The sequence below is a fragment of the Carassius gibelio genome, chromosome B16 (genome assembly GCF_023724105.1).
Source record: "Carassius gibelio isolate Cgi1373 ecotype wild population from Czech Republic chromosome B16, carGib1.2-hapl.c, whole genome shotgun sequence".
Lineage (NCBI taxonomy): Eukaryota > Metazoa > Chordata > Actinopteri > Cypriniformes > Cyprinidae > Carassius > Carassius gibelio.
Genome location: NC_068411.1, coordinates 18,169,480 through 18,194,441, shown reverse-complemented (window position 1 = coordinate 18,194,441; position 24,962 = coordinate 18,169,480). Strand labels below are relative to the sequence as shown.

The 24,962-nt window shown below is 36.3% G+C and overlaps 2 protein-coding genes across 9 annotated transcripts; both read right to left on the bottom strand.

Moving 5' to 3' along the window:
• Positions 1–261: 261 nt before the first annotated feature.
• Positions 262–10,648, bottom strand: dync1i1 (dynein, cytoplasmic 1, intermediate chain 1). 8 transcript variants are annotated; one of them, XM_052578800.1, is made up of 17 exons: positions 10,581–10,648; positions 9,658–9,782; positions 9,448–9,562; positions 8,018–8,159; positions 7,272–7,331; positions 6,822–6,937; positions 6,614–6,700; positions 6,346–6,508; positions 5,991–6,090; positions 5,132–5,257; positions 4,570–4,716; positions 4,176–4,289; positions 3,948–4,081; positions 3,655–3,799; positions 3,425–3,565; positions 1,056–1,181; positions 262–872 (listed from the first exon to the last, which is right to left on the bottom strand). In XM_052578800.1, exons 2-17 carry the CDS (start codon positions 9,763–9,765, stop codon positions 759–761), a joined length of 1,938 nt encoding a protein of 645 aa, XP_052434760.1. In that variant the 5' UTR covers positions 9,766–9,782; positions 10,581–10,648; the 3' UTR covers positions 262–758. The 8 variants fall into 8 exon arrangements, with proteins under 8 accessions (XP_052434760.1, XP_052434761.1, XP_052434763.1 ...); XM_052578801.1 differs by having other exon boundaries at positions 262–869; positions 10,458–10,633; XM_052578803.1 differs by having other exon boundaries at positions 262–869; positions 8,018–8,108; positions 10,458–10,632.
• Positions 10,649–11,156: 508 nt separating this feature from the next.
• Positions 11,157–24,689, bottom strand: tbc1d31 (TBC1 domain family, member 31). The gene is made up of 23 exons (XM_052577983.1): positions 24,340–24,689; positions 24,107–24,253; positions 23,897–24,012; positions 23,635–23,813; positions 23,400–23,551; positions 22,999–23,158; positions 22,702–22,902; positions 22,219–22,386; positions 22,008–22,087; positions 21,874–21,905; positions 19,965–20,079; positions 19,714–19,847; positions 19,460–19,593; positions 19,173–19,352; positions 15,980–16,212; positions 15,740–15,892; positions 15,497–15,632; positions 14,787–14,879; positions 14,374–14,514; positions 14,017–14,211; positions 11,936–12,074; positions 11,647–11,757; positions 11,157–11,536 (listed from the first exon to the last, which is right to left on the bottom strand). The coding sequence occupies exons 1-23, from the start codon at positions 24,420–24,422 to the stop codon at positions 11,391–11,393; spliced, it is 3,228 nt and encodes a 1,075-aa protein (XP_052433943.1). The 5' UTR covers positions 24,423–24,689; the 3' UTR covers positions 11,157–11,390.
• Between the last annotated feature and the right edge of the window lie 273 nt (positions 24,690–24,962).

Here is a 24,962-nt window from a genome sequence, read left to right as displayed (position 1 = left end):
CCTTTAGTTACCCGACACTAATATTGACGTAATTGTCATGGTAACAGGATCCCGCCTTCTACGTGCGGCAGTGTGCGTCCATGAAAGTTGCTGATGATGGAGGAAAAAAAAACTGGATCACAAGGAATCTGTTGTCATTGTGAATAAAGATAAAAGGTTTAATCACACGAAAACATCATGGAGTAATATGACATCGACAGTCAAACTTTTTATCACCCGCACTTTAGACAAATTACTACTTAAATGAAGATTAAAACACGATTTGAGACACAGTGACCTTTATTGTAAGTTCACACTTTACAGTGGTTTTATGCTGCAGTTGGTATTAAATTATGCACACATACGTCATAAAAGGTGAAAGGAAAGAGAAAGTCACATTCATTAGTTTTGCTGTAATATATTTTTACATAACGGTCAATACGTATCTCAGTAAAATAAAATAAGTTGTAATTCCAGCACAGCTGTTTTGATACAGTACGATCACACTGGCTCACTCCTATATAGTCACTGCAAGCCCTAGATATATGTTGGATCAAGCCCATTCACTAGTGTGTGTGTTCTGGAATTAGCTATTAGCATTGGAAGAGGAGTTATTGCTAATTAACACCCATGCTATAGATAGACTTTTGTGGGCAAAAGAAAAAAGACCTGTGATCACAGAAGCATGTATGTGTGATTCACTCACTTCATGTCAAGCGTCTGTTTCAACGTATCTTTACGTACATGTTTCTCACTGAATGTGTCTGTGTGTGTATGTCTTAAGCAGGCAGCTCCAAAGCACCTTCTTCCTCTCCATCCCCTTGGTTTGCACGAATCTCCATGAGCGTACGGGCAAATTTGCTCCAGTCGTCTGTATGTGACACGGCTAACTGCTAAAATAGAGATACAACCAACTTCTGCATCACATCTTCATGGTAAAGCACAATTAGTGACTGTTGAAATTTGCACATTGTTTGATCAGTCTGTGTATTTGAATTTGAGTGCAAATATTTATAATTCATCTGAATATTAGAGTGATACATGTGTGCATGTACTCATAAAGTAGGTGTTGTTACCTCTCCCACATCATAGATCCAAACACGGCCCTCTGAATCACCCACGGCCACCTCTCTGCCCCCTGATGCCCATCTGACCCGGTTCAGGGCACACCCTCCCTCCACTGTCACACTTGCCGACGGCACCTGGTACACACAGAAAACTTGTTTTGGGAGCAAAAATATAACAGTAATAACATTGTGTGGGAGCATGATTTAGCTGCAATCTAATGTAGATCAAGCAAACAAATGTTAATTAAAGGCAATTCATGCAAAAATATTGGGGTAACATACCCTATCATACACATACACATACATATCACATTTATTCAGTCGTTATGTTCTTATCAATTTAGACTTTTCATGTGCACATATTAGATTTATTGTTTGAGGTTAAAATTATAGAATTTTTTCATTCGATAAATGTGATTATGAATTAATTTCATGTTGGATATTACAAGTTTCAGTGTACTTTGTTAATGGAAGATTCGCGGACATAGCAATTCATTTAGATTTGTACTGAAACAGTTATTGTTTCCCAATTATTGAGTCCCAGTGGCATGTTTTGTTGTTTTATTATTTAATTGAATTATTACGATAACTCATGTTAGTATTAAACTAGTACATGAATTTTGAGTGGATCGTTTGATATGAATTCATAGTTTATTGCTAAAAAAATGGCCTGTGTATAATACATAGAAGTATATAGTGTATCATTCTGGCTGAAATTCTTTTTTTTTCCTATTTGATTTGTCATTATCCAATGAAATAACAAATTGCACTGAATCATTTTGCTTTTACAATACTGTATACAATTCCTGGGTCAGTAAGATTTGTTCATTAAAGAAATTAATATTTTTATTCTGCAAGGGTGCATTACATTTTATCACAAGTGACAATAAGACTTTTACACTGTTATAAAAAATTATTTTCCAAATGATCATAAATTCCTGAAAAAGTATCATGGTTCCATGTATATGGTTGCTAAAAGTTTTTTAGCTTTGCCATTGCAGGAATAAATAAAAAAATTAAATATACTAAAACAGAAAATAAGTTACAGTCATGGACAAAAGTTTTGGCAGTGACAAACTTTGTGTTTTGCAAAGTTTGCTGCTTCAGTATTTGTAGATAATTTTTTCACGTTTTTATAGTATACTGAAGACTTTTAATGGCAAACAGAATGAGTCAATATTTACAGTGTTGAGCCTTGTTATTCATAACCTCTAAAATTCGCTCTCTGGCATGCTGGATATTACGTTCTGGGCCAAATCCTGACTGATGGCAATCCATTCTTGCCTTATTAGTTCTCGGAGTTCATCACAATTTGTGGGCTTCTGCTTGTCCACTCGCCTTTTGAGGACTGACCACAGGTTCTCTATGGGACTGAGATAAGTCTTGTCTCACTGTGCGTGCAGATGCTCTCAAACCAACCTGCTGTCCTTCCTGAGCAGGCTCTGCACTGCTGGAGACATGATTCTGTAGCTGACTCCTCAGGAGGAGACGATCCTGGTGCTTGCAGGATACTCTGGGATGTCCTGAAGACTTCTTCACTGCAGTCTAACCTCTCTCCTTCAAGTTCTTGATGATCCAGTATATGGTTCTTTCAGATTAAATATTCTTTGTAGTAATTTCCTTGCATGTGAGGCCATTTTGATGCAAAGAGATGATGGCTGCATGTGTTTTTCTTTGTAAGTAACCATTGCTAACAAGAACACAATGATTGGAAACGCTTCTTCTTTCCTTTTATAGCGATCAGTCTGCTCTTACAATCTATTTAGTATGATAGTGATTTCACCTGACTAGTACTCATTAACACTTTCACATGTGCTGCTGTTATTAGTCAATTAATGTTAGCTGCTCATTTTGTGTCAGGATCAAAAAACAGTTAAATTATTATAATTTTTTCTTTTTTTGTGAAAATGTCATTTTTTGGCTAGAAACAATAATGTGAATGTGAATAACCACATCAGCTTAAGCAGCAAACTTTGCAAAACTTTTGCAAAACACAACATTTATGGCAAAATTTTGGCTATGACTGTTCTGTTTTTACCACATTTTTGATCAAATAAACAAAAAAGAGGATGAATAATAATAATTAAAAAAAAGATGTCTTTTAAAAATATAAAACACAACTTATCTCAAACATTTGAACATATATAGTGTGCATATATGATTTAATGTAATATAAATTTTTTGGGAGAGGGGCATTACAAATGATATCAGATTACATATTCTGATAAAATGAAATCTCAGATGAAATCTGGGGTAAATTTAACCCAGGGGGTCCTCCTATCCTAATATTAATTAAAGTATGAAATGAATTTTCTTCTTATATAATACATAAAACAGATGACCGAGTAAAGAATGTAATGAGCTGCGGTGCCCCTGACCTCTGTGTAGTTGTTGAGATTCCAGAGGTCCAGACGACCATTGCCATCCACTGTAGCAAAGAGCGCGGGATGCACTGGAGACCACATGACATCATAAACATAGTCTGCATTGTCTTCAAAGGAATACAGGGGCTTGTTATGCTGTCAGAGAGATGGAATAGTTATATAATGCTACATGAACAAAATACAGTATATTTCGAGCAACACATAAATTCCAAAACAACCCTTACTTTAGTTGACCACAGTTTGACTGTCCAGTCAAATGAGGAAGTGGTAAAGAGGTGGGAGAAGTCGACTGGACCCACAGCGTTATGGCAGCTGATTCCAGTCACAGGACCCTGATGCCCATCAAACATTTCACCAATACCAGCCTTACTGCGTGGGACGAGTTAAGCAATATGTTCATGTTAATAGTAAAGTTTTTCATTAAGATAATTTAATATACATAGATATCATTTAAAGAATACTTGACTCCAATTGGAAAATTTTGCTATTAATATGTTATGCTGCAGGAACGACTGACCTTCCATGGCGGGATGCTGTGTAAACGGTGCCTTCCTCACTTCCTACCACATAGTTATTCACATCACTTGCAGGGAAGGCCATACAAGTGACGGCCACCGGCTTTGACTTATTATAGATCAGCTCCATACTCTCCTGTGAGTAACAACAGACATAGAATGTATTGTTTAATATCAGTCAAATCCCAAATGACAATAATTCAATCTGTCTAAATGTGTTATCTGGACACCTGAGGCTGCGAGAGCATGTCCAGACTCCAGGAGCACATCTTGCCATCTGTGGATACTGTGATCAAGTTGTTGGCATTTTGCGTTCCGACCACATTCACACAGTATACAGGATGCTGCAAAAAACATGTGACAGTTTTGTCATCTATATTCTTTTAAGAATATTTTTTCCAAGAGTAATAAGGGATTGTAAGGGATAAGGGAGTCTTTAATTCTCATAAGATGTGTTTTGCAAAGTCTCTCAGGAATATCTTGAGGTTGAGTGCAGCTCTTCAGTTTCTGGGTCACCTCAGTGACCTGGCAACATGAGTGTTTTCAGCTCAGATTTTTAACCGTTAAACCACCAACACACCGCGTTCTGTTTTTAAACATTTTGGCTGTAATTGAAGGTCTTACAGTGTGTGCAGTTGCAGACAAGGGCGTCCGTTGCACTGGGGTCCTCCTGTGACTTCGATTGTCCCACAGTGCTATCTGTCCAGAGTAAGTGCCGCCAATCACCAAGTTGGGATGAAACTGAGCAAAGCCAACTGACATCACTGAGGACTACAAGGGAAAACCATGAAATGCAGTATTGGTTGAATGTACCAGTAATCTTTTCTTTCCTATAGTTATTGTTTTGGCAAATATGACATCAGCTTGCCCTCCATCAAGGCCGATTTGCACAATGTGAGCATAAAGACGATGAGCTGAGCAATGAGAGTTAATTTAGAAGTGACATCAGTCCAAACAGAGAATGACGTGCATTAGTGGAGCAGACAGCATTTGAGAGTTGAGCTCTATTGTTTGTGTATTTTAATAGAAATTCAATTTAGATTCAGGCTTTCTCATTAAAAGCTGATTACTCAAACATAGGCTCAGTATAACATTTAAAAATAGTATTACAGTATACTGAAATGCTGCTGAGAGGAACAACATTCAGGCATTGGGTTATTTAAAAGGAAGCACTGGGAATTCAAACCTGACAGTGGAATATGTACTCGGGGGTCGTCTTCTTAAACTTCATATTCCAGACCAGCACAACTCCATCTGGCTCATGAGGTGCATCCTCATTAGTGTTGTATGAGGCCACTAGCAATTCAGGATACTGCAAATAGAATAACAGACTGAATACAATGTGCTACATGTCAATATCATTAAACATATTGTGGATATGATATCACGGACCTATGCAATAAAGTCACTCTGATTCTGAGGTTGTTTTATTGGTGAGTAACACATTTGCATTAAACGTGATTATATTGAGTGCTGGCTAGATTACTTGCAAATCAGAGTCTGTTACTGATTACAGATTGCATGACAAAAACTGTAGTTAACAAAGTAATCTTTTGGATTACACATATTAGGCAATTTTTGGATCTAACACATTTATCACATGGATTTGAATGTGATTACTATTTATAAAAACAGAGAAAATTAAAATATGTTACATTCTTTGCTATCATGATGACGTCCATTAAACATTACATCACCGTTTCCCAAACTGGGGAGTTTGTGAAAAGCTAATAGTTATTATGAAATCATAAAAATGTAAAATTCAAATAAATAATTCCACAAAATGTAAAGACTTTCTAAATGTATATAAGAGGCGATGATTTGTAGAATGAAAACATTTTAGAGAGAAAAAATAAGAACTAGGGTGAAATCAAATTATAAATAATTACTAACCACTGTGTGTATAATATTTAAATCGTTTCATCCATTAAAGTAACTGTAATCTGATTATAAGCATCATCATTACATTTACATACTGGAGTCTGATTATGTAATCAGTTACTAACCAGCACTGCCTATATTAATGCAGTTTATTAATAAAGTACCTGTGGTGACCAATCCAAGGAAGTGACGACCCTGTGTTTGGACCAATGCTCATCATAGAAATGTCGATTAAAAGACAAGTTTGATCCGGCTTGCATGTCCCTGATAACAAAACAAACATTTGCATTTTGATACAATCATCCAAAGCAATTTACAGTAAGTTTCCCAGAAGTCACTTGAGGTTGAGTGCAACTCGAGTTTCTGGGTCACCTCCTTAACCCTGATTTCAAACCATTAAGCGACCATCATCCTAAACTAGGTCAAACAAACCTGTCCAGTACCTACTAATGAATAACTTTTCTGTAATCATGTGGGACTGTTTGTGTATGTTTGACTGTTACATAAGCCTCGGCTGACCCTTCTTTGTCCTCCATATCTCGCCCACTGTAGTCAAAGAAAATGTCAGTATCCTCGGCCAGCACACGCTCCATTACACTAATGCTTCGGTTGAAGAAAAACAGGAAATCCTCTGAATGAATAATCTGCTCTTTCTCCTCGTTGGTCAGTTCTCTTGGTTGATCTAAGGCACACATATTCATACAGCTCTGTATAGATGTTATACTTCTTTTAAACATTTTATTAGTATTATTATTTATTTTTATTTTTTTAATGTGATTCTTCTTGCCTTCTTCGGCTTCCTGAGTGTTTTCCTCCTCCAGCTGCTGTGGCACAGATTCAGTTTTGGTCACTGACAGCTCCTCATCCTCCTCTTCTGTGGAAAACAGTCATTGGAAAGTTTAAGCAGCGATGCATGCATTTGTTTTGTGGGTAAAGCCACTATTAAGTTTTATATCCGTATACATTTTTAAATAGAGATAAAAACAGCTCTTTACCTTCAGGCTGATCAGATGCCACAGGAGTCTGTGTCTCTTTAGAGTATGTCACCTGTTCTTTTGGCATGAAATCAATCTGAACAATTTTTGATGCACCAAGCCTTTGCATCCTGCTCCTAAGAAAGCAAGCCCAAACTATTTTAATGTGTTGTTTTCATTTTGTTTGTTTGTTTGCCTTGGACCACCAAGCATTTACTTACCCCCAAGTTGTGAGTGTCTTTCTTCTGTTTAACAAGATATTTTGAAGAAAGTTGACAACCAAACCTCACTGACTTCAACAGTACAGAAAAAAAGTCAATGGGGACCAGAAACTGTTTAGTTACCCACACTCTTCCAAATATATTTTTAGGTTTGGAACATCTTGAGGGTGAGTAAATGGGAGAACTTTCAGTTATATTTCTCTGTTTCATGTTTAATAATGTGAATGAAATTTTGAGGTGGGAGTCTCACCCATGAACTGAATCTGCAAGCAGCTGAAGAGCTGAGGGGTCGGTGTCCCACTGTAACGTCCTAGAGAGGTCAGAAGAATACATCATATAATGGTTAGGTGGGATGAGGCTAAGAGCATGCATGATTAGGTCCTGCAGCTTCACCCTCTTTCATGCACGATTACATAAGATAACACACTGTCTCTTAGATGAAATCACATATAGACCGTGGCTTCATACTCTGAACCAGCTACAACAAAACCACATCCACTGATGGGTGATGCATCCACAAAGAATAGTCAATAGTTCTCCTTACCGATATCTGATGACCCCAACAAAAGATGTAGGGAAAAGGAAAAACATTAGACTTAGTCTTAAGGGGATTACAGAAATAATAAATAAAATAACAATAATAAAATTGCTTAAAACTTGCATGAAACATGTCAGTTTTGACTTAAAAAATAATGCACAACTATCCTCAAGTAAATCATATTATCCATCAAATAATTTTCTCATAAAATAGTTAATTCCCCTTTATATGCATAAAATTAATTATAATGGATAATATTAATTCATTTATAATATCAATAACTAATTTCTGATGCCAAAGATTTATTTCAATTCAGACATTTCTAAAAACATTTAGATTAATCCTCAAATTTGCCACAGACCTCCTAGAACATATGTAGAATTCAGTGTGAAAAATCCTGCATTAAAACACTCCTCCATACACATCCACGTATCAGTGAATATAAAAATATTTCATACCTTCCCACCGTCCCTCCATCTATGGACTCCTGACTTCCAGTTTCACTGGGTGGGCTCACTGATTGCGAAGAGGGAGACATAGGGGTTGGGACTAAATAATGAAAATAACAGGTATCCCATGTTAAAAGCTGCAGTGGCTGCACTGATGGCCAGCAGTGGCAGACACAGGAAAATCAAAATGAACAGAATGGATTGAAATGGTCAAATCAAAGAAACAAAAACCAAAAGGAAAAACAACAGGAGAGATTGTCAAGCGAATTCCACTTCTCTCTATAATGTTTAAAATGTTACATGATCTTAAGTCATCTCATTTAATTATATGATTACAATTGTACAGCAAATACCACCTTATAAATCTAATTGAGCTTAAGTCAAGTCTGCTTTAAGTACAACCAAAGTGTAAATGACATGAGTTTAATAAACTGTAAATAAAATACTGTAACATCTTTATATTCATTTGCAAAGTGTAGTAATTGTTTTGGGGATGAATCCATGACCTAACTTATATATAAATCTGAAATGACCTAAAATCTGATCGGATTTACATCTAGCAAAAATTTGAGAGAGGTCACAAGACATTCCCGCAAAGAAGATTAAAATAAATAAATAAATAAAACACTGGACGCAAATACAGGCTCAAGCAACATGCCCTTTATATAATAATAATAATAATAATAATAATTTAAAAAACAGCATAAATTGGACTAAACATGAACTAAACTCTTGTGAAAAAGAAGTTTGCTTAGTTAAATCGAATAAGCACTTGTAGTGCACTTCCAATAAAAACATATTTAAAAAAAAAATGCATTTGACAATATTATTAGCAAAGTTCTTGACTTATTATAACTGTGGTGTTATTTGATATTATATTTCAAGTTAATATATTTTAAATGTACTAAATTGCAATATCACCATACATGATATACAAGTTTCAAAAGAAGTTGATTTTAGATTACTATAAAAGCTTGTCAATGCATTCAGCAGACACTAAAAAGTCATTTTAAAGAAATATGAAATTACGTGTCAAATGTTCTACTTAAGTGGTTTACAAAGCACTAAGCTTAAACAAGTTCAGCTAATTGCATTCATTATAAATTTAAACTATAATATATATTTTAATTACAGTTAACTTAATTCAGTGACCAAAAACATTACATTGTAGAAATACTCAAACATAATTGATAAGTATATTAAGTATACTCTTTTTAAAACTATACTGTAGGCCTACTTCTTTTTCAAAAGGTAAGGGGGAGCCCTGGTATAGCACTACAGATCTGCTGAGTGAGATGTAAATTGTTTTCTTTTGCATTATAAAACACTTTTGCTGATTCCTTTTTCATTTCATTCAAGCAGGTGGCATGCACATTCATAAGGATGTATCTCACACACTATGCACATGCACAGAAAGCTGTATGTTCAGTATCACATACCTAAAGGTGGTTCTGGTGAAATTCCAATGCTCTGCAGGAGCGCCTCTGTCTCTCTCCTCTTTCTGTCAAGGTCCGAGTCTTCTGACACATTCTCGGCCCTCTGAAGCATCTCAGACTGCATCACAGGTCAATCATTGAGCACCACTTAAGAAATATTTGCAGGTGATGAAATGATAAATGGCTATTATATCAAACTAAAACAGCACCTACCTCTTTTTTCTTTCTCTCTTCCTCCTTTCTTTTTTTCTCCTCTCGAATCTGGGCTAAGCGCTGCTTTTTACGCTCAAGCTCAGCTTTCAGGTCACTTCTATCAGCCATCTTCTGTGTTGTTCAGTCTATGTAGTATGAACAATTTTAGTTTTTATTTTAGTACATGTGCATTAAAGTCATGCTTTAAAATACATTAACTATGCCACACAAACTTTCGATGGAGAGAGACACATTAGAGACCATCTGTCATTTTGTAAAGGTATTTTTTTGTCTACATTATGCTTTTGGCTGAAGTTAAATACATCCAGCTTAATTTTAGCATTAACTGAGAGGATCAGCCTTTGCAGAGCACCATGTCTAATGGACAACACAGACACACATTGTGTCTGAATTAACACTAAATAAAATACCATATAAATTGACAAATTTAGGATTTATTTTTAAAGCAAACTCTACAACAATACATGTGCATATATTAACAAATTGGCAAATGAATACAAACTAAAATATGTAATTTAGACTTGTTTGTAAATCTGTTTGGTGAAGCTCCTACACGTAGAAATAAAAACATGGATGTGGAAAATTAGATTATAATAGATTGCATACTATCCTTAAATTCTGCAATGAGAAATTAGTGATTGTGGTCCATAAATGTACTACCGACAAGAGATAAAAACAGAAAACACATATGCAGGTAAACTAAAAACAAAATCTTGTTCATTCAAAAAAGCCTGTCGTTGCATTTTAATGAATCCGCGACAAAGCAGGTTGTAAGCTATATAACAATAAATGAACTATACCGTCTTTTTTATTTCGACCCAACCAAGACAAAGTCTGCTGCTCTCTATCGCGTAAATGATGAAATAAGAGGCTATAAATCTACACATGAGCATCAACAGCTAAATGAAAATATAAAGCATCACCAGCTCGCTTCAGTCTCATCAGTACCCAAAGCCGGAAGTGGTTAATGCCGCCGATACGTCATCAGCACCTCCCAGCAACAACGGTTTTATTGTCAGAGATAAGAATGTTTTACAGTTTAGTGGGGTGTCTAAGCAGAAGACATTTGAATGTGTTTATGACCATAGCTATATAAGTTTATGACGCCCAAAATGCAGTCTCGTTGTGGACACGCTAGTTTTTTTTTTCTTTTCTTTTTTTTAAACACATCAGAAAAGGATATCAGTAAAATAGCGTATACATTTTTTTTTAATAATACTTTGATTTATTAAGTGTCAGTAAAAAATATGTTACAGAAGATTTGTATTTTTCAAATAAATGCTGTACTTTTGATCTTACTATCGAAGTGTCCTCAAAATTGTATGACGGTTTATGATCACGTGACACTCCTGAAATAAAACAGTAGTGTTGCCGTCACAGGAATAAATAACATTTAAAAATATATAACTATATTAAACTACATCTAATTATTTTCTATATGCATGTAATGTAACAATAAAAATGTAATGAAAAGTAAATAAAGGGTTAAAACTCTTAAGTTATATTACATATTTTTTATTAAAATTTATTGACATTTTTCATTTTTAAAAACGAAGACATTAATACAATAAAATACATTTGCAAAATATTAAAACTATCATCAGAATAAATCTGCAATCAATGAACAATGTCCAGATTAGCATCTTTGTAAAGCAAACTTCTCAGATGATCTAAAATGCTTTTCTTTCAGATCCTCTTTAACATGTGCTGGTTCCACGCACACTGGTTGGCGGTCAGTGAGAGTGTACAGAGCTGGTTGAGGGTGAGATGAAGTCAGTCGCTCTGGCTCTGGCAGCTAATTTTATCCTCAGTTCTCTGATTTCCTGCATCAACTCCCTTTCCTTAGAGTCAAGCTCCCCTCGGCCACGATCTAAAGAAACTATGAAGCAGCAGTGCACATTTTATCACTTCATTAAATCATTATCATGCTTCATTAAACCATGTTTGGTTATGAAAGTAAAACTCAATGTTTATATTAATAGTACTCACAGCCATTAGAATCGTCTGACTGATTGATCAAGGAAATGTTGGTGGTCTCACTCTGGGTCTTTTGCAGCAGGCCTCTCGTAGAACAGGGAGATCTGAGTCTCTTTGGATGATCTACAAACACAAAAAGACACACACAAATAATGTGATTACCTCCTGTTAGCATGTAAAGTTTAATAGACTCTTTTCAACTGATTGTATGTATCCTTACAAGGAAGTCATTTTAAAACTGTACTCATGTTTCAATTAAATCCGTTATTACATTTTGTGAGAAGTGTTTGTCTTAACTCACTTAATGAATCCTCTCGATTCTTTTGCAGCTCGCCATGTTTCTCAGTCTCTTCTGTTTCCTGAGAGATAAGTGACCTCCGCTGGGCGTCCACCCGTCTTTCCTCCTCCAGTTTAGCTTGCTTAGCTACTACATCATCCCACTTGGACCGAAACAATGTCATTGGTCTTTTGCATGTTGTATTGAAAGGAAATTATATTTTCAAATGAAATTTGTCTACCTGATACATCAAACAAAACACTAAAGGTGCAGTCACATTTTCAGTTTTGTCATTAGGAACTTTGTGTGAGGGTGAAAGTTTCACAACAGGTTTAAGTTGGCCACAATGACTGACAGAAAGCTGCTTGGTTTGACTTCTGTTTCAGCTATGCAACATACATCACTACTGTACTGAGAATATGCGATGGACATATTGTGTTACAGTCTTGTTCAAAATAATAGCAGTACAATGTGACTAACCAGAATAATCAAGGTTTTTAGTATATTTTTTATTGCTACGTGGCAAACAAGTTACCAGTAGGTTCAGTAGATTGTCAGAAAACAAACAAGACCCAGCATTCATGATATGCACGCTCTTAAGGCTGTGCAATTGGGCAATTAGTTGAAAGGGGTGTGTTCAAAAAAATAGCAGTGTCTACCTTTGACTGTACAAACTCAAAACTATTTTGTACAAACATTTTTTTTTCTGGGATTTAGCAATCCTGTGAATCACTAAACTAATATTTAGTTGTATGACCACAGTTTTTTAAAACTGCTTGACATCTGTGTGGCATGGAGTCAACCAACTTGTGGCACCTCTCAGCTGTTATTCCACTCCATGATTCTTTAACAACATTCCACAATTCATTCACATTTCTTGGTTTTGCTTCAGAAACAGCATTTTTGATATCACCCCACAAGTTCTCAATTGGATTAAGGTCTGGAGATTGGGCTGGCCACTCCATAACATTAATTTTGTTGGTTTGGAACCAAGACTTTGCCCGTTTACTAGTGTGTTTTGGGTCATTGTCTTGTTGAAACAACCATTTTAAGGGCATGTCCTCTTCAGCATAGGGCAACATGACCTCTTCAAGTATTTTAACATATGCAAACTGATCCATGATCCCTGGTATGCGATAAATAGGCCCAACACCATAGTAGGAGAAACATGCCCATATCATGATGCTTGCACCTCCATGCTTCACTGTCTTCACTGTGTACTGTGGCTTGAATTCAGAGTTTGGGGGTCGTCTCACAAACTGCCTGTGGCCCTTGGACCCAAAAAGAACAATTTTACTCTCATCAGTCCACAAAATGTTCCTCCATTTCACTTTAGGCCAGTTGATGTGTTCTTTGGCAAATTGTAACCTCTTCTGCACATGCCTTTTTTTTAACAGAGGGACTTTGCGGGGGATTCTTGAAAATAGATTAGCTTCACACAGACGTCTTCTAACTGTCACAGTACTTACAGGTAACTCCAGACTGTCTTTGATCATCCTGGAGGTGATCATTGGCTGAGCCTTTGCCATTCTGGTTATTCTTCTATCCATTTTGATGGTTGTCTTCCGTTTTCTTCCACGTCTCTCTGGTTTTGCTCTCCATTTTAAGGCATTGGAGATCATTTTAGCTGAACAGCCTATCATTTTTTGCACCTCTTTATAGGTTTTCCCCTCTCTAATCAACTTTTTAATCAAAGTACGCTGTTCTTCTGAACAATGTCTTGAACGACCCATTTTCCTCAGCTTTCAAATGCATGTTCAACAAGTGTTGGCTTCATCCTTAAATAGGGGTCACCTGATTCACACCTGTTTCTTCACAAAATTGATGACCTCAGTGATTGAATGCCACACTGCTATTTTTTTGAACACACCCCTTTCAACTAATTCAACTAATTGCCCAATTGCACAGCCTTAAGAGCGTGCATATCATGAATGCTGGGTCTCATTTGTTTTCTGAGAATCTACTGAACCTACTGGTAACTTGTTTGCCACGTAGCAATAAAAAATTATACGAAAAACCTTGATTATTCTGGTTAGTCACATTGTACTGCTATTATTTTGAACAAGACTGTATAATGTGACAGCGCTTTTAACGTGAATTCTCACCTGCTTTCCTTCCACTTCCACCATAAGCTGGACTACTTCTTCCTCTTTAGCACGCGTTTGTTTGCTGAGATTCACAAGTCGCTCTCTTTGCTTCGCCTGTCTCTCCTTTGCTTTTGCCAGTCGCTTGATCACCTCGGCTTGCCAATCCGCATCCACTTCCAGCTGTCCCACCTCTGCCAGAGACTCTTCCAGCCTCTGAAATAGTTTCAACTTTCAAAATTAGTGTCGGCCATACTTTACTCAACTGCAACACACAAGTCTGTTAAGCAAAAAGAAAGGAAATACAGAAAGGAAACAGAAGCAGGGTGGAGTAAGATGTCTGGCAAAGATAATCATGAAAATTGTAGGGAGACTTACCTTCTTGTTTGTCTGGCTGACATCTGCATTTCCCTGAATGAAGTTCTGAAATGTAGAATCTTCGATCTCAGCCCTGTGTCTCCTCGTATCCACTTCTGCTCTCACTGTTTGACTCACTCGCTCTTGCTCTTTGGCCAGTTGCTAGTAGCCAAAACATAATGATTAGAAATTATCTCAGGAGTGTCGGATCCTGCTCTTGGAGGCCCACCTTACAGCAGATTTAAACTCTAACCCTAATTATACACACCTAAACCAGCTAATCAAGGTCTTCAGGATTACATGACACTTCCTGGTAGGTGAGTTGGGCAGATTAGAGCTAAACTCTGCATAAAGTTAGCCAACCAGGAGAAGGATTGGACACTCCTAGTACATCAACATTACAGACAGTATATCAAGTTTTTATAGGGGCCAACCTGTTCAAACAGTTGTCTCTGGGCATCCAGTTCCATCTGTCTCACTTCTATATCTTGAACAGCGGTTGCCGTCTCCTGATCTCGCAGCGCCATCTGAGTACAACAAAAATGTAAAGAACCTGCAAAAAATAACTTTACACAACTCCTACCTGCCATTCTAAACAAAACAAAAAACCTTTATAAATACATTTACTATTTGTGAAACATAGCGGTACAACTATTGAAAAGTTTGAGGTCAGTTTTTTTTGTTTGTTTTGAAAGAAAATGTAACTTTATTCAGCAAGGATGCATTAAATTGGCGGTAGAGTTTTCATAAAAATACTAAGCAGCACAAATATTCAACATAATAAATGTTACATAAGCAACAAATCGGCATATTAAGAAAGATTTGTGAGGGATCATGTGAAACTGAAGACTGGAGTAATGAGGCTGAACATTCAGCTTTGACAACACAACACTGAATTTTAAAGTATAAAAAAATACAAAAATTTGGAATATATGCATATATATAATATATATATGCAAAATATTTGGAATAATATTTCACAATACAATTTTTTTTATATTTTGCTGATCATGTAAATGTAGCCTTGATGAACATAAGAGACTTCATTCAAAAAATGTAAAATCTTACCAACCTCAAACTTTTGAACCAAAATGTAATATTATTGGTTTACCTAATCAAAAGTACAGCAACAATACACAAGTACCTTTCTCTGGATCTCATCATCAAGTCTATTGAGCTGGATTCTGCGCTGGTCTTGCTGGTGCTTAAGAAAACGTCTTCTAGAAGAATCAATCAGATTGAGCTCCTTCACCTTCAACTCACGCTTCATAGCAGCCAATCTGAGCAGAGAAGGTAACGTCAGGTGAACTGTAAGCATGTGTGAAACTGCAACATTGACACACTGAAGGTCAATAGCAAGAAGTCTGGTAGATGGAGGGAGACCCACCTGGCTCTCTGCTGAGCAAGTTTACTTTCCTCTTCTTGTAGGATCCTTCTACGTTGCTCTTCTCCTTGCAGTAGCAGCTCTTGCTGTTTGTACCAGGCCTCAAACTCAGCCTGCTGTCTGACTGCTTCAGCGTGCAGCTCCTGAACCTCTTGTCTTTAAAGACAAACATAAGAAGAAAATGTGCAGTGAGTATGAAATACTCCATTCATATTTGTATTACAATTGAATAAATGTTTGCACCTCTCCCTTAGATATTCCACTTCTTGTTGCCGGATCCTCTCACGTTCTTGAGACTGGTACTCCACTATGAAGGTGGGGTATTTGTTAAAAATGGGGTACTGGCCCTGTGTCAAAGGTTCAAAGTCACTAAGGGCAGAGCTTGGGTGGATGTCCGCAGGAGTGCTGTCCATCAACCGATAGGCTTCCTTCAGCATAGCACTGATGTCCAAGCTATTCCGATGATGGAAAAAGAACTACATGGGAAAAGAAAAAAAGAAAGAAATTAATGTAATATGGAAATTGATTTATGCATTTATTAATATTAATAATAATAATAAATAAACAAACAAACATGCATAACCATTCGGGTGGTTTAGGGGTCTGGGAGATTTTTTTTTTTTTTTTACGTTTTTGAAATTATTATATTATGCTGACCAAGGCTGCATTTATTTAATAAAAAAATACCATAAATCTGTAATATTGCAAATTATTGTTACAAATTTAATAACCATTTTCTATTTTATTATATTTTAAACCGTAATTAATTCCTGATACGGCAAAGCCGCCTGATGTTCATAATCACAGTCCTTTAGAAATAATTCTAATTATGTAGATTTGTTGCTCAAAAATTATTTCCTATTATTATCAATGTTTCAAAATGCTTTAATATTTTTATGATAATTAAAAATTTTTGAGGATTGTTTGATGGACAGAAAGTTCAAAAGAACAGCATTTATTTGAAATACTTGTTACAAAAAATTTCCTTACTGTCACTTTTGTTTAATACAGTGCGCCCTTGCTGAATAAAAGTGTTAGATAAAAAAAAAAATACACCATATTTAAAAAAAAAAAAAAATATATATATATATATATATATATATTAGGGGTGTAACGGTTCACAAAATTCACGGTTCGGTTCGGTTCAATACACTGATGTCACGGTTCGGTTCGGTACGGTTCGGTACGTTTTAGATACAGCAAAAAGAAAAAATTGGCAGATAAATTTCCTTGATTTTTTAAAAAATGTTTTATTTATTAAAACTAACAAAGTATGTGTTTTTTTTACATTGAACAATGATGGAGCTATTCTTTACCCATCTTCTATGGTGTTTTCTTAGCAGCATACTGTATAAAACAAAAATAGCTCCTTATAAAAATTTTTTTAAAAATTAAATGTAATATTGTTGTAGTGGTTATGAACAAATACAAAGATGTAACTCTTTTTATATGGAACTCTATAACTCTTTATATTTAGTGTGTTTTTACTCAATTAGTTCTCTATTTGGGCTTATGTTTTTTGGAACAAAGCAGGAATTACGGTCTGTCTGAAATGGGCTCGTGAAGGAATATTGTAATGGGGCTCAATTACATTAAGCATGTTCTTAAAACCTGCGTTTTCCACTACAGAGTAAGGTCTCATATCCGCGGCTATAACGTAAATGCACCATTCGCTGCGGTGATGTCCGTATACGGAGCCCGGGACGTCACCTGTAGGAGAAAAAAAATCAATCCGTGACGACGGTTTTGCAATCCGTCCCCTCAGTTTATAAACCGTACTCACGAATTCATAAACTGTTCACTCGATTTAACAAATCGTGCCCACGAATTTCCAATCCGTGCACTTAGATTTTGTAAACCGTACCCTCGGTTTTTGAATCCGTACCCACGAATTCATAATCCGTGCGCACGCTTTCGCAATCCGTTCCCTCGGATTTGTAAACCGTACTCACGGATTCATGCAGCAAACTCCTACGTGTTAACATACAGTTTTATTGAATATTATTATGTGGAATAGGTTTACAGCAAAGTGCCTTAAGTGATTCTCTATCAAGTGTAGTACGAGGTGGAATACAAAGATTTAATAAGAAAGATGCGCATTAAAATCTTGTTCAATTGCTGATAATCTATAATAGCACTTGATTATTATTGTGCAATAAACCTGGCATTGTGACTGACTCTGGAGTAATTTTTTCCTCTTTTGTAAGTTATTTTGGATAAAAGATTCTTATGCATAACCTGTTTAATAATATATAATAATGATACAAATAAAAATAAAGTTATTTTTTATAATTTTAATTTGTAGGCTAAATAAATGAGTACAAGACAGTAAAAATATTTGTCATAAAATAATTTGTGAATTGCTTTATTTTTAAATAACCTTTGACAGTTTTGGAAATGCTTGTGTACAATTCTTTCTTAACATGAAGCCTTATTTTTGTGATTTTATTATACTAAGCTCCACCCACCTCACCCCACCTGCCGGAGTTAGATGCATGTTTCACTGTTAAGTGTAAAATGCGTGTCAGTTTTCAACTCCGAGGGAACGGATTGCGAAAGCGTGCGCACGGATTATGAATTCGTGGGTACGGATTCAAAAACCGAGGGTACGGTTTATCTAAACGCACGGACTGGGAATTCGTGGGCACGGTTTGTTAATCCTGGGTACGATTTGTTAAACCGAGTGAACAGTTTATTAATTCATGAGCACGGTTTATAAACTGAGGGGACGGATTGCAAAACCGTCGCCACGGATTGATGTTTTTTCTCTCCTACAGGTGACGTGCGGGGCTCCGTACCGAGCCTTCAGCGCGTACTGAGTGAGCGAGCGCCTGACTGAGTAGCCTAACATAAACATATAAGTTGGTGTTTTTTTTTCTTCGGGGGTGTCAGGGGCATTGGCTGTTACGTCGTTTGGGTTATTGGGCTACCTTGTTGAACGCATAACATTATATTTCACACACCTTTTTTATTTTCCAAATTTAATTAATTAGTCCAACGAACCGTTCGGTACATAATGCGTACCGCGTACCGAACCGAAAGCCTCGTACCGAACGGTTCAATACGAATACGCGTATCGTTACACCCCTAATATATATATATATATATATATGTGTATATATATATATATATATATATATATATATATATATATATATATATATATATATATATATATATATATATATATATATATATATATATATATATCTATCTATCTATCTATCTATCTATCTATCTATATATATATATATATATATATATATATGTGTGTGTGTGTGTGTGTGTATATATTATATATATATAATCATTATTTTTTATTATATTATTATTTATATAAAAACAAATGAAACCCTAAATGATAAATTGATAAGCCACATTTCCTTTATAAAATTAGTTAAAATTAGCCAGTGAGCAAAAAAAAAACATAAAATACCTCAAAGTCCTTCCTTTCAGTACAAAGCAGCAGTGGTGCTCTGCAGCATGTGACATATGCCACCACAGCCATTAGAAGAAATGAGGGATGATTTGAGAAAACATTGTCAAACAGTTTCAGCCACTCTTCTCTCATCAGAACCTCAGAGAACAGGGTCTCCAGAAGAGGCCATGCATACAGCTGGAGAGGAAAAGCACAGTGTCTAGGGCGTTTGATTTATCTTTGGCTTCAAGATTAAATTCTTTGAAAGTCTATGTCATGTAAACATTTATGTTAAAGTCTTTTACCTGTGAGGTAACGCCACAGGCAACAAAGTGCTGAAGCAACTCTTTATCATGATGGGCCAGAACGTTCTCAGCCAGACTCAGCACATTAAGTGGAGGGTTGGGAAAGTACTCAAACCAGTGCTGGCACCAGTTCACTGTAAAAGAACAATTCAAGACACAAAGTCTCTCAGCTGTGGACTGAATCGTTGAATCACTGCCAAAGAGGCCAGTGGGACATCACCCAACACCACACTACTCTGTCCTGTGCTACCTACCAATGATGGTGGCCACAACTTCAAAGCAGATCATTGGATTGTTCTCGAACAGCTTGACAAATGGGAAGGCCAGCAGAGGGAGATAATCAGTCTCTCCAAAGACGGCAGCCCAGTGAGCAAGAGCAGAGAGCACTCTGCCAGGTTGGAAATGAAAAGATATACTTAAATGTAATTGAAGTTACTGACACCAACAATATGGTGGGCAAATCTGTATGTATACAATTAAATCAACTGATTGATGCGGTGTCCACCTCTGCAGGCCTCTCTGTAGTTTGTGGCTTTTGATGGGGTAGCGTTCCTGAAGGCACATGTACGCTGAATGCAGGCCTTTGTCAGTCAGACTGCTGAAAGCTGCATGGTTCTCAGTAGTGATCGACCGATATTGGTTTTTTATAACCGATACCGATACCGATTATTTGTATGTTTATGTACCCGATAACCGATATGCAGAACCGATATTTATTTACTGTTATACTTCTGTTTCTGACAATTATTACAACACACATGAGCTGAAAAAAACATTTTATTTATAACAATCACTCCCCCCTTGCATACAAAAAAAAAAAAGCATTATATTTATACACAAATAAATAGAGGGGTCTGAGTCCAAAAAATGTAAGCGCACTGTTACTAAGTGTCTTTGTTTTAAAATAAAAGCTTTGATGAGGTAAAAAAAAATAAAAACAGGTAAAAAAATAAAGCACTAAAATGATTCTAACATATTGGTGGGGGCGGGAGGGCTATTTAGGAGTGCATAGCCATTTACTCCCAGCTAAGCAGAACTAGGTTTTAGTGTAGAAAACAGAGTCTTTCAGCATTCTGCCCTGTAAGCCTGCTTCCTTCAAAAATGTCATGCAGTGGCCGTGCTTGAGGCTTCCTGATCATCAACCCAGTCAGGTGCTGAGCAATATGAACGAACTTTTATCCCGAGACTATATAAAATTAAACAGCACTTGTCAGTTGGCATTTTATGATCTAGATTCAATCTAACGTTAGATCATGAAATGCCAACTGACAAAGTGCTGTTTGACTATAATTTAATCAACCGCGATCGCGCATGGAGATAATAAATAATTAATTTCCACAAAGCGGTATATGTATATGTGTATTAGCGAAATAATTGTTATGTAGTAAATGATAATATAATCTAGGGTGTTTAAACAAGATAATCTTGTCAAAAGTTTCATTCAGTGGCATTGCTTGAGGCTTCCTGATCATCAACCCAGGTGCTGAGCAATATGAACGAACTTTTTTCCCTGAGACTATGTAAAGTTAAACAGCACTTGTCAGTTGGCATTTTATGATCTAAATTTAATCTAACGTTAAATCATGAAATGCCAACTGACAAAGTGCTGTTTGATATATATATATATATATATATATATATATATATATATATATATATATATATATATATATATATATATATATATATATATATATATATATATATAACTTAATCAACCGCGATCGCGCATGGAGATAATAATTAATTTCCACAAAGCGGTAGGCTATATTTATATGTGTATTAGCGAAATAATTGTTATGTAGTAAATTAAAATATAATCTAGGGTGTTTAAACAAGATAATCTTGTCAAAAGTTTCATTCAGTGGCCGTGCTTAAGCCTCCAGATCATCCGTCAGTTGCTAAGCAATATGAACAAACTTTCTCTTCTAGACTAATGGTGAGCAAATACAACAGATAGAGAATTAAATTCAACGCTTTTATTTTCAACATGCACTCATTCTTGTCTGTTTTATTTAATTCATGTAAAGATACGTCTTTATTGGGGCAGGACATGATGAATTACACTACGTGACTCAATGAGTTCGTCTCAATTGTTTAGAAACAAGCTGCATAAATGAACTATATCAGGAATTTATGTCTCAGATCTCATTTGTGCATGTCTGTTATGTTAAATAAAGTTGATTAATTAAAGCAAACCAAGTAGAACATATATTTACCTGTGCACTGAGTTGTTGTTGACTGATCTCCTCAGACACCCGGGCTGCAATGGCGGAAATCTCAAAACGGCCACAAGATGGCGCCGTAAATCGGCGAATCCGATATTACAAAACCGATACCCGATTATGGAAAAATGCTTAAATATCGGGAAAAATATCGGTAAACAGATACATCGGTCGATCACTAGTTCTCAGGTAGATGCAACAGAGAACGCCAAATGAACATCCTGCCAGAAAACACACACGCAAATAAAGCAGAGACACAGACTACAGCTTCACATTAAACAACAAAACATCATCGCTTCTGCATGACACATTTGTTACGTTACCTGTATTTGGCTGGGTATTCTCCAAATGCTCTTAGTAACGCTTGTAGCCTTTTCTTGTTAAGGCCATTAGGCAAATCATTCTACACAAAACAGATTAATTAGATACAATTACGATTGGGTCATAAGTTATATATGTCATAGCCACCCAACCCACAAATAAATTAAGTAATTAAATAAAATTGCATTGAATAAATTTGAATATGAACAGTACCTCTTTGTCATCCAGTGTTGAAACAGCAGATGGTAAAACTTTGGATTGCATTCTGCGTCCTGATGTTTTCACAGGACGTTGACCTGCCCCAGTAAAAACCTTCATTTTCAAACCTGATCCCTCACTGCTTTTGCCTTTAGTGACCCGTTTCAACAAAGGCTGGGGAGGCTACACACACAAAACAGTTTTAAAAAAGTAAATACGTATAACACATACATGTACTAAAATATATTTAAAAGTGAGTGGTTGGGAAATCATTTTAATATTTTTTTTAAAATAGGTTTCTAATGCTCAACAATGCTGTATTTTTTTTTACCACAATTTTACAGTTTTTACTGTATTATACTTTAATAAATGTTAAAATGTAATGTTAAATGTAATTTTTTATAAATCAATCTAATGTGCCGATTTGGTGCTCAAGAAATAATAGATTATTCAAAAGAAATGCATCTATTTAAAATAGGACAATAAATAAAAATGTACCTTACTGATTTCTGGGGTGAGGCTTCGTACATCATAGACTCTAAGAGCACCGCTGTCCATCACAGCGACAATATGGTGGCCTTTAGGACAAATGGCTGCCAACGTGATGGCATCCTCATGGGACCCTATTTCAAAGATCTGCTTGCATGACTGAATGTTGATAAAGCGCATGACGCCATCTTGACTCAAAACGCCAAGAATCTGAGAAGAGAATATTACAGCATTAGTTATTTCCACAATAAACCTATAAACTGGATGATAACAACTTTTTTAGGTTAGCAGACTACTGATCAGCACCTGGTTCGATCCGCCATCAAAACTATCTGGGAGGAAATCCATACATCTTACTGATTTGACTTTTGGAGGCATTTGTATTACTCTCAAAAGCTGTTGACTGTCCAGACACCACAAATGGACCAAGTTGGAGCGTCCAGCTGCAGCAAGTGTTTTCCCATCTCTATAAAGAAACTAAATTATTACCTACAACACCCTAGTCGGTGCATCGCAAATTTACCGTCTAAGGCCGATGATTCACGGGACAACTTTTTGAGCAATTCATCCAGGCAACTTTTTTTTGAGCAATGTTGCTTGGGCACTTTTCCATTGAGAATGGATAACAAACTTCTATCTGGATACTTTAAATTGGTTGTGATTTAAATTTGCCCGGTGTATCATAAGCGTAAGTGTGACAGCCTTACTGTGTAACAGCAAAAGTCCTGTAGTTTATTCTGGGCCCGTCCTGTGGAACAGGCAGCTGATACTTGCAAAAAAGAGTGTCACTCTCCCAAGCAAAAATGGAGTCGTCACTAAAGCAACTGAGAATGGTGTTGCTATGTGGAAGAAAGAACACCTATATAAAAAATAAAAAATAAGGGACTGACGCAAAGTTGTTACTGTAATATGATGCTTGTGTTCAGAGAAGTGATGTCTAACCTTTTGTATGCCAACAGACTGACGAACATTAAGCTTCCTCTTTCTCTGAAAGGTATCAAGGTTCCAGAGCTGCGCAGTGTCTGAGGAAGTGCTGATGGCATAGCTTCCTGAACTGTGGATGGACAAGGAAGAAATGGCACCTTCGTGACCCCGCATCCAGCTCACTAGCTGTCTGGTGTCTGGGGAAAAGAGTTTAGGCTTCTTAGAAGAACAGTTAAACATTTGCAGGCCTTTATGAGAAACCTCTAATAATGGGTCTTACCTTTGTCAAAGCATTTAATGGAATAGTCAGCCAGAGCAACCAGGAACTCTGTGGTTCTTCTTAAGTTGAACGCTAAAGCAGTGCATGCTTGGCCTGTTTTCTGGACAAGCTTGAATCTGTCAAAGGAGACATAAGAGAATATGTGGTAAAGCAACAGAACTGAACAAGTATTAAAAGATGGAAAGGGAAAAATGTAGTATATAACGTTACCTGTTTCTGCTTATGTCAAACACATAAATATTGCCGTGATGATCACCAGCAAGAAACGACTCTCCAGTGGTGTCAAAAGCCACATGCAGGAATCGAACCGTCTTGGTTTGACGAGCAGACGCGTTTCGGACCACAGTGGCCAAGACACTGGTAACACATGACGTTAAATGCAAAACTGAATCTTTTATCATTGCAAAAAACAGTTGGCTCCGAGCTGGTTATATCAAACTTACCCATATTTTGATGAGACTGATTTCCTTATCCATATTTTCCCATCTTCTCTGGACCCGATATCTGTAACTTGCATTTTTAGCATCCACTTATTAAGACTCGCCAACTAACGTTAAGTTACTCCAGCAAACAGCCGCCCGCCTCAAACGAGCATCGCAGCGGGAAATTCAATGACTGCAACCGGGTTTCATAAATTCATTAATGAGTGTGTGTTATGCTTTACAGCTTAATCTTACGTCGAGATTCACAGCATTAGTACCAAAAACATTAACGTTATTGCTTGTGTTTGTTAAATAAAGAACCAGGCAGCAAAACGCAAGTTTCAGTTAGAGGAAGTGACGTATGTAAACAGTTTTTAGCATTATGGGTATTTGAGTAATTGTGAGAAAAATGTCACGTGACCTTATGTGATAAGGATAAAATATGTGCGTGACTCTGGACTACAAAACCAGTCATAACAAGGGTTTTTTATTTATTTAAGATTTATACACCGTCTGAAAGATTAATAAATTAGCTTTCCGTTTATGTATTTGGCCGAGAAAAAAATATTAACAAAATTAGCAATCTACTAAACAAAACTTAAGTTTTTATATATTTACAGTAGAACATTTAAAAAGTATCTTCA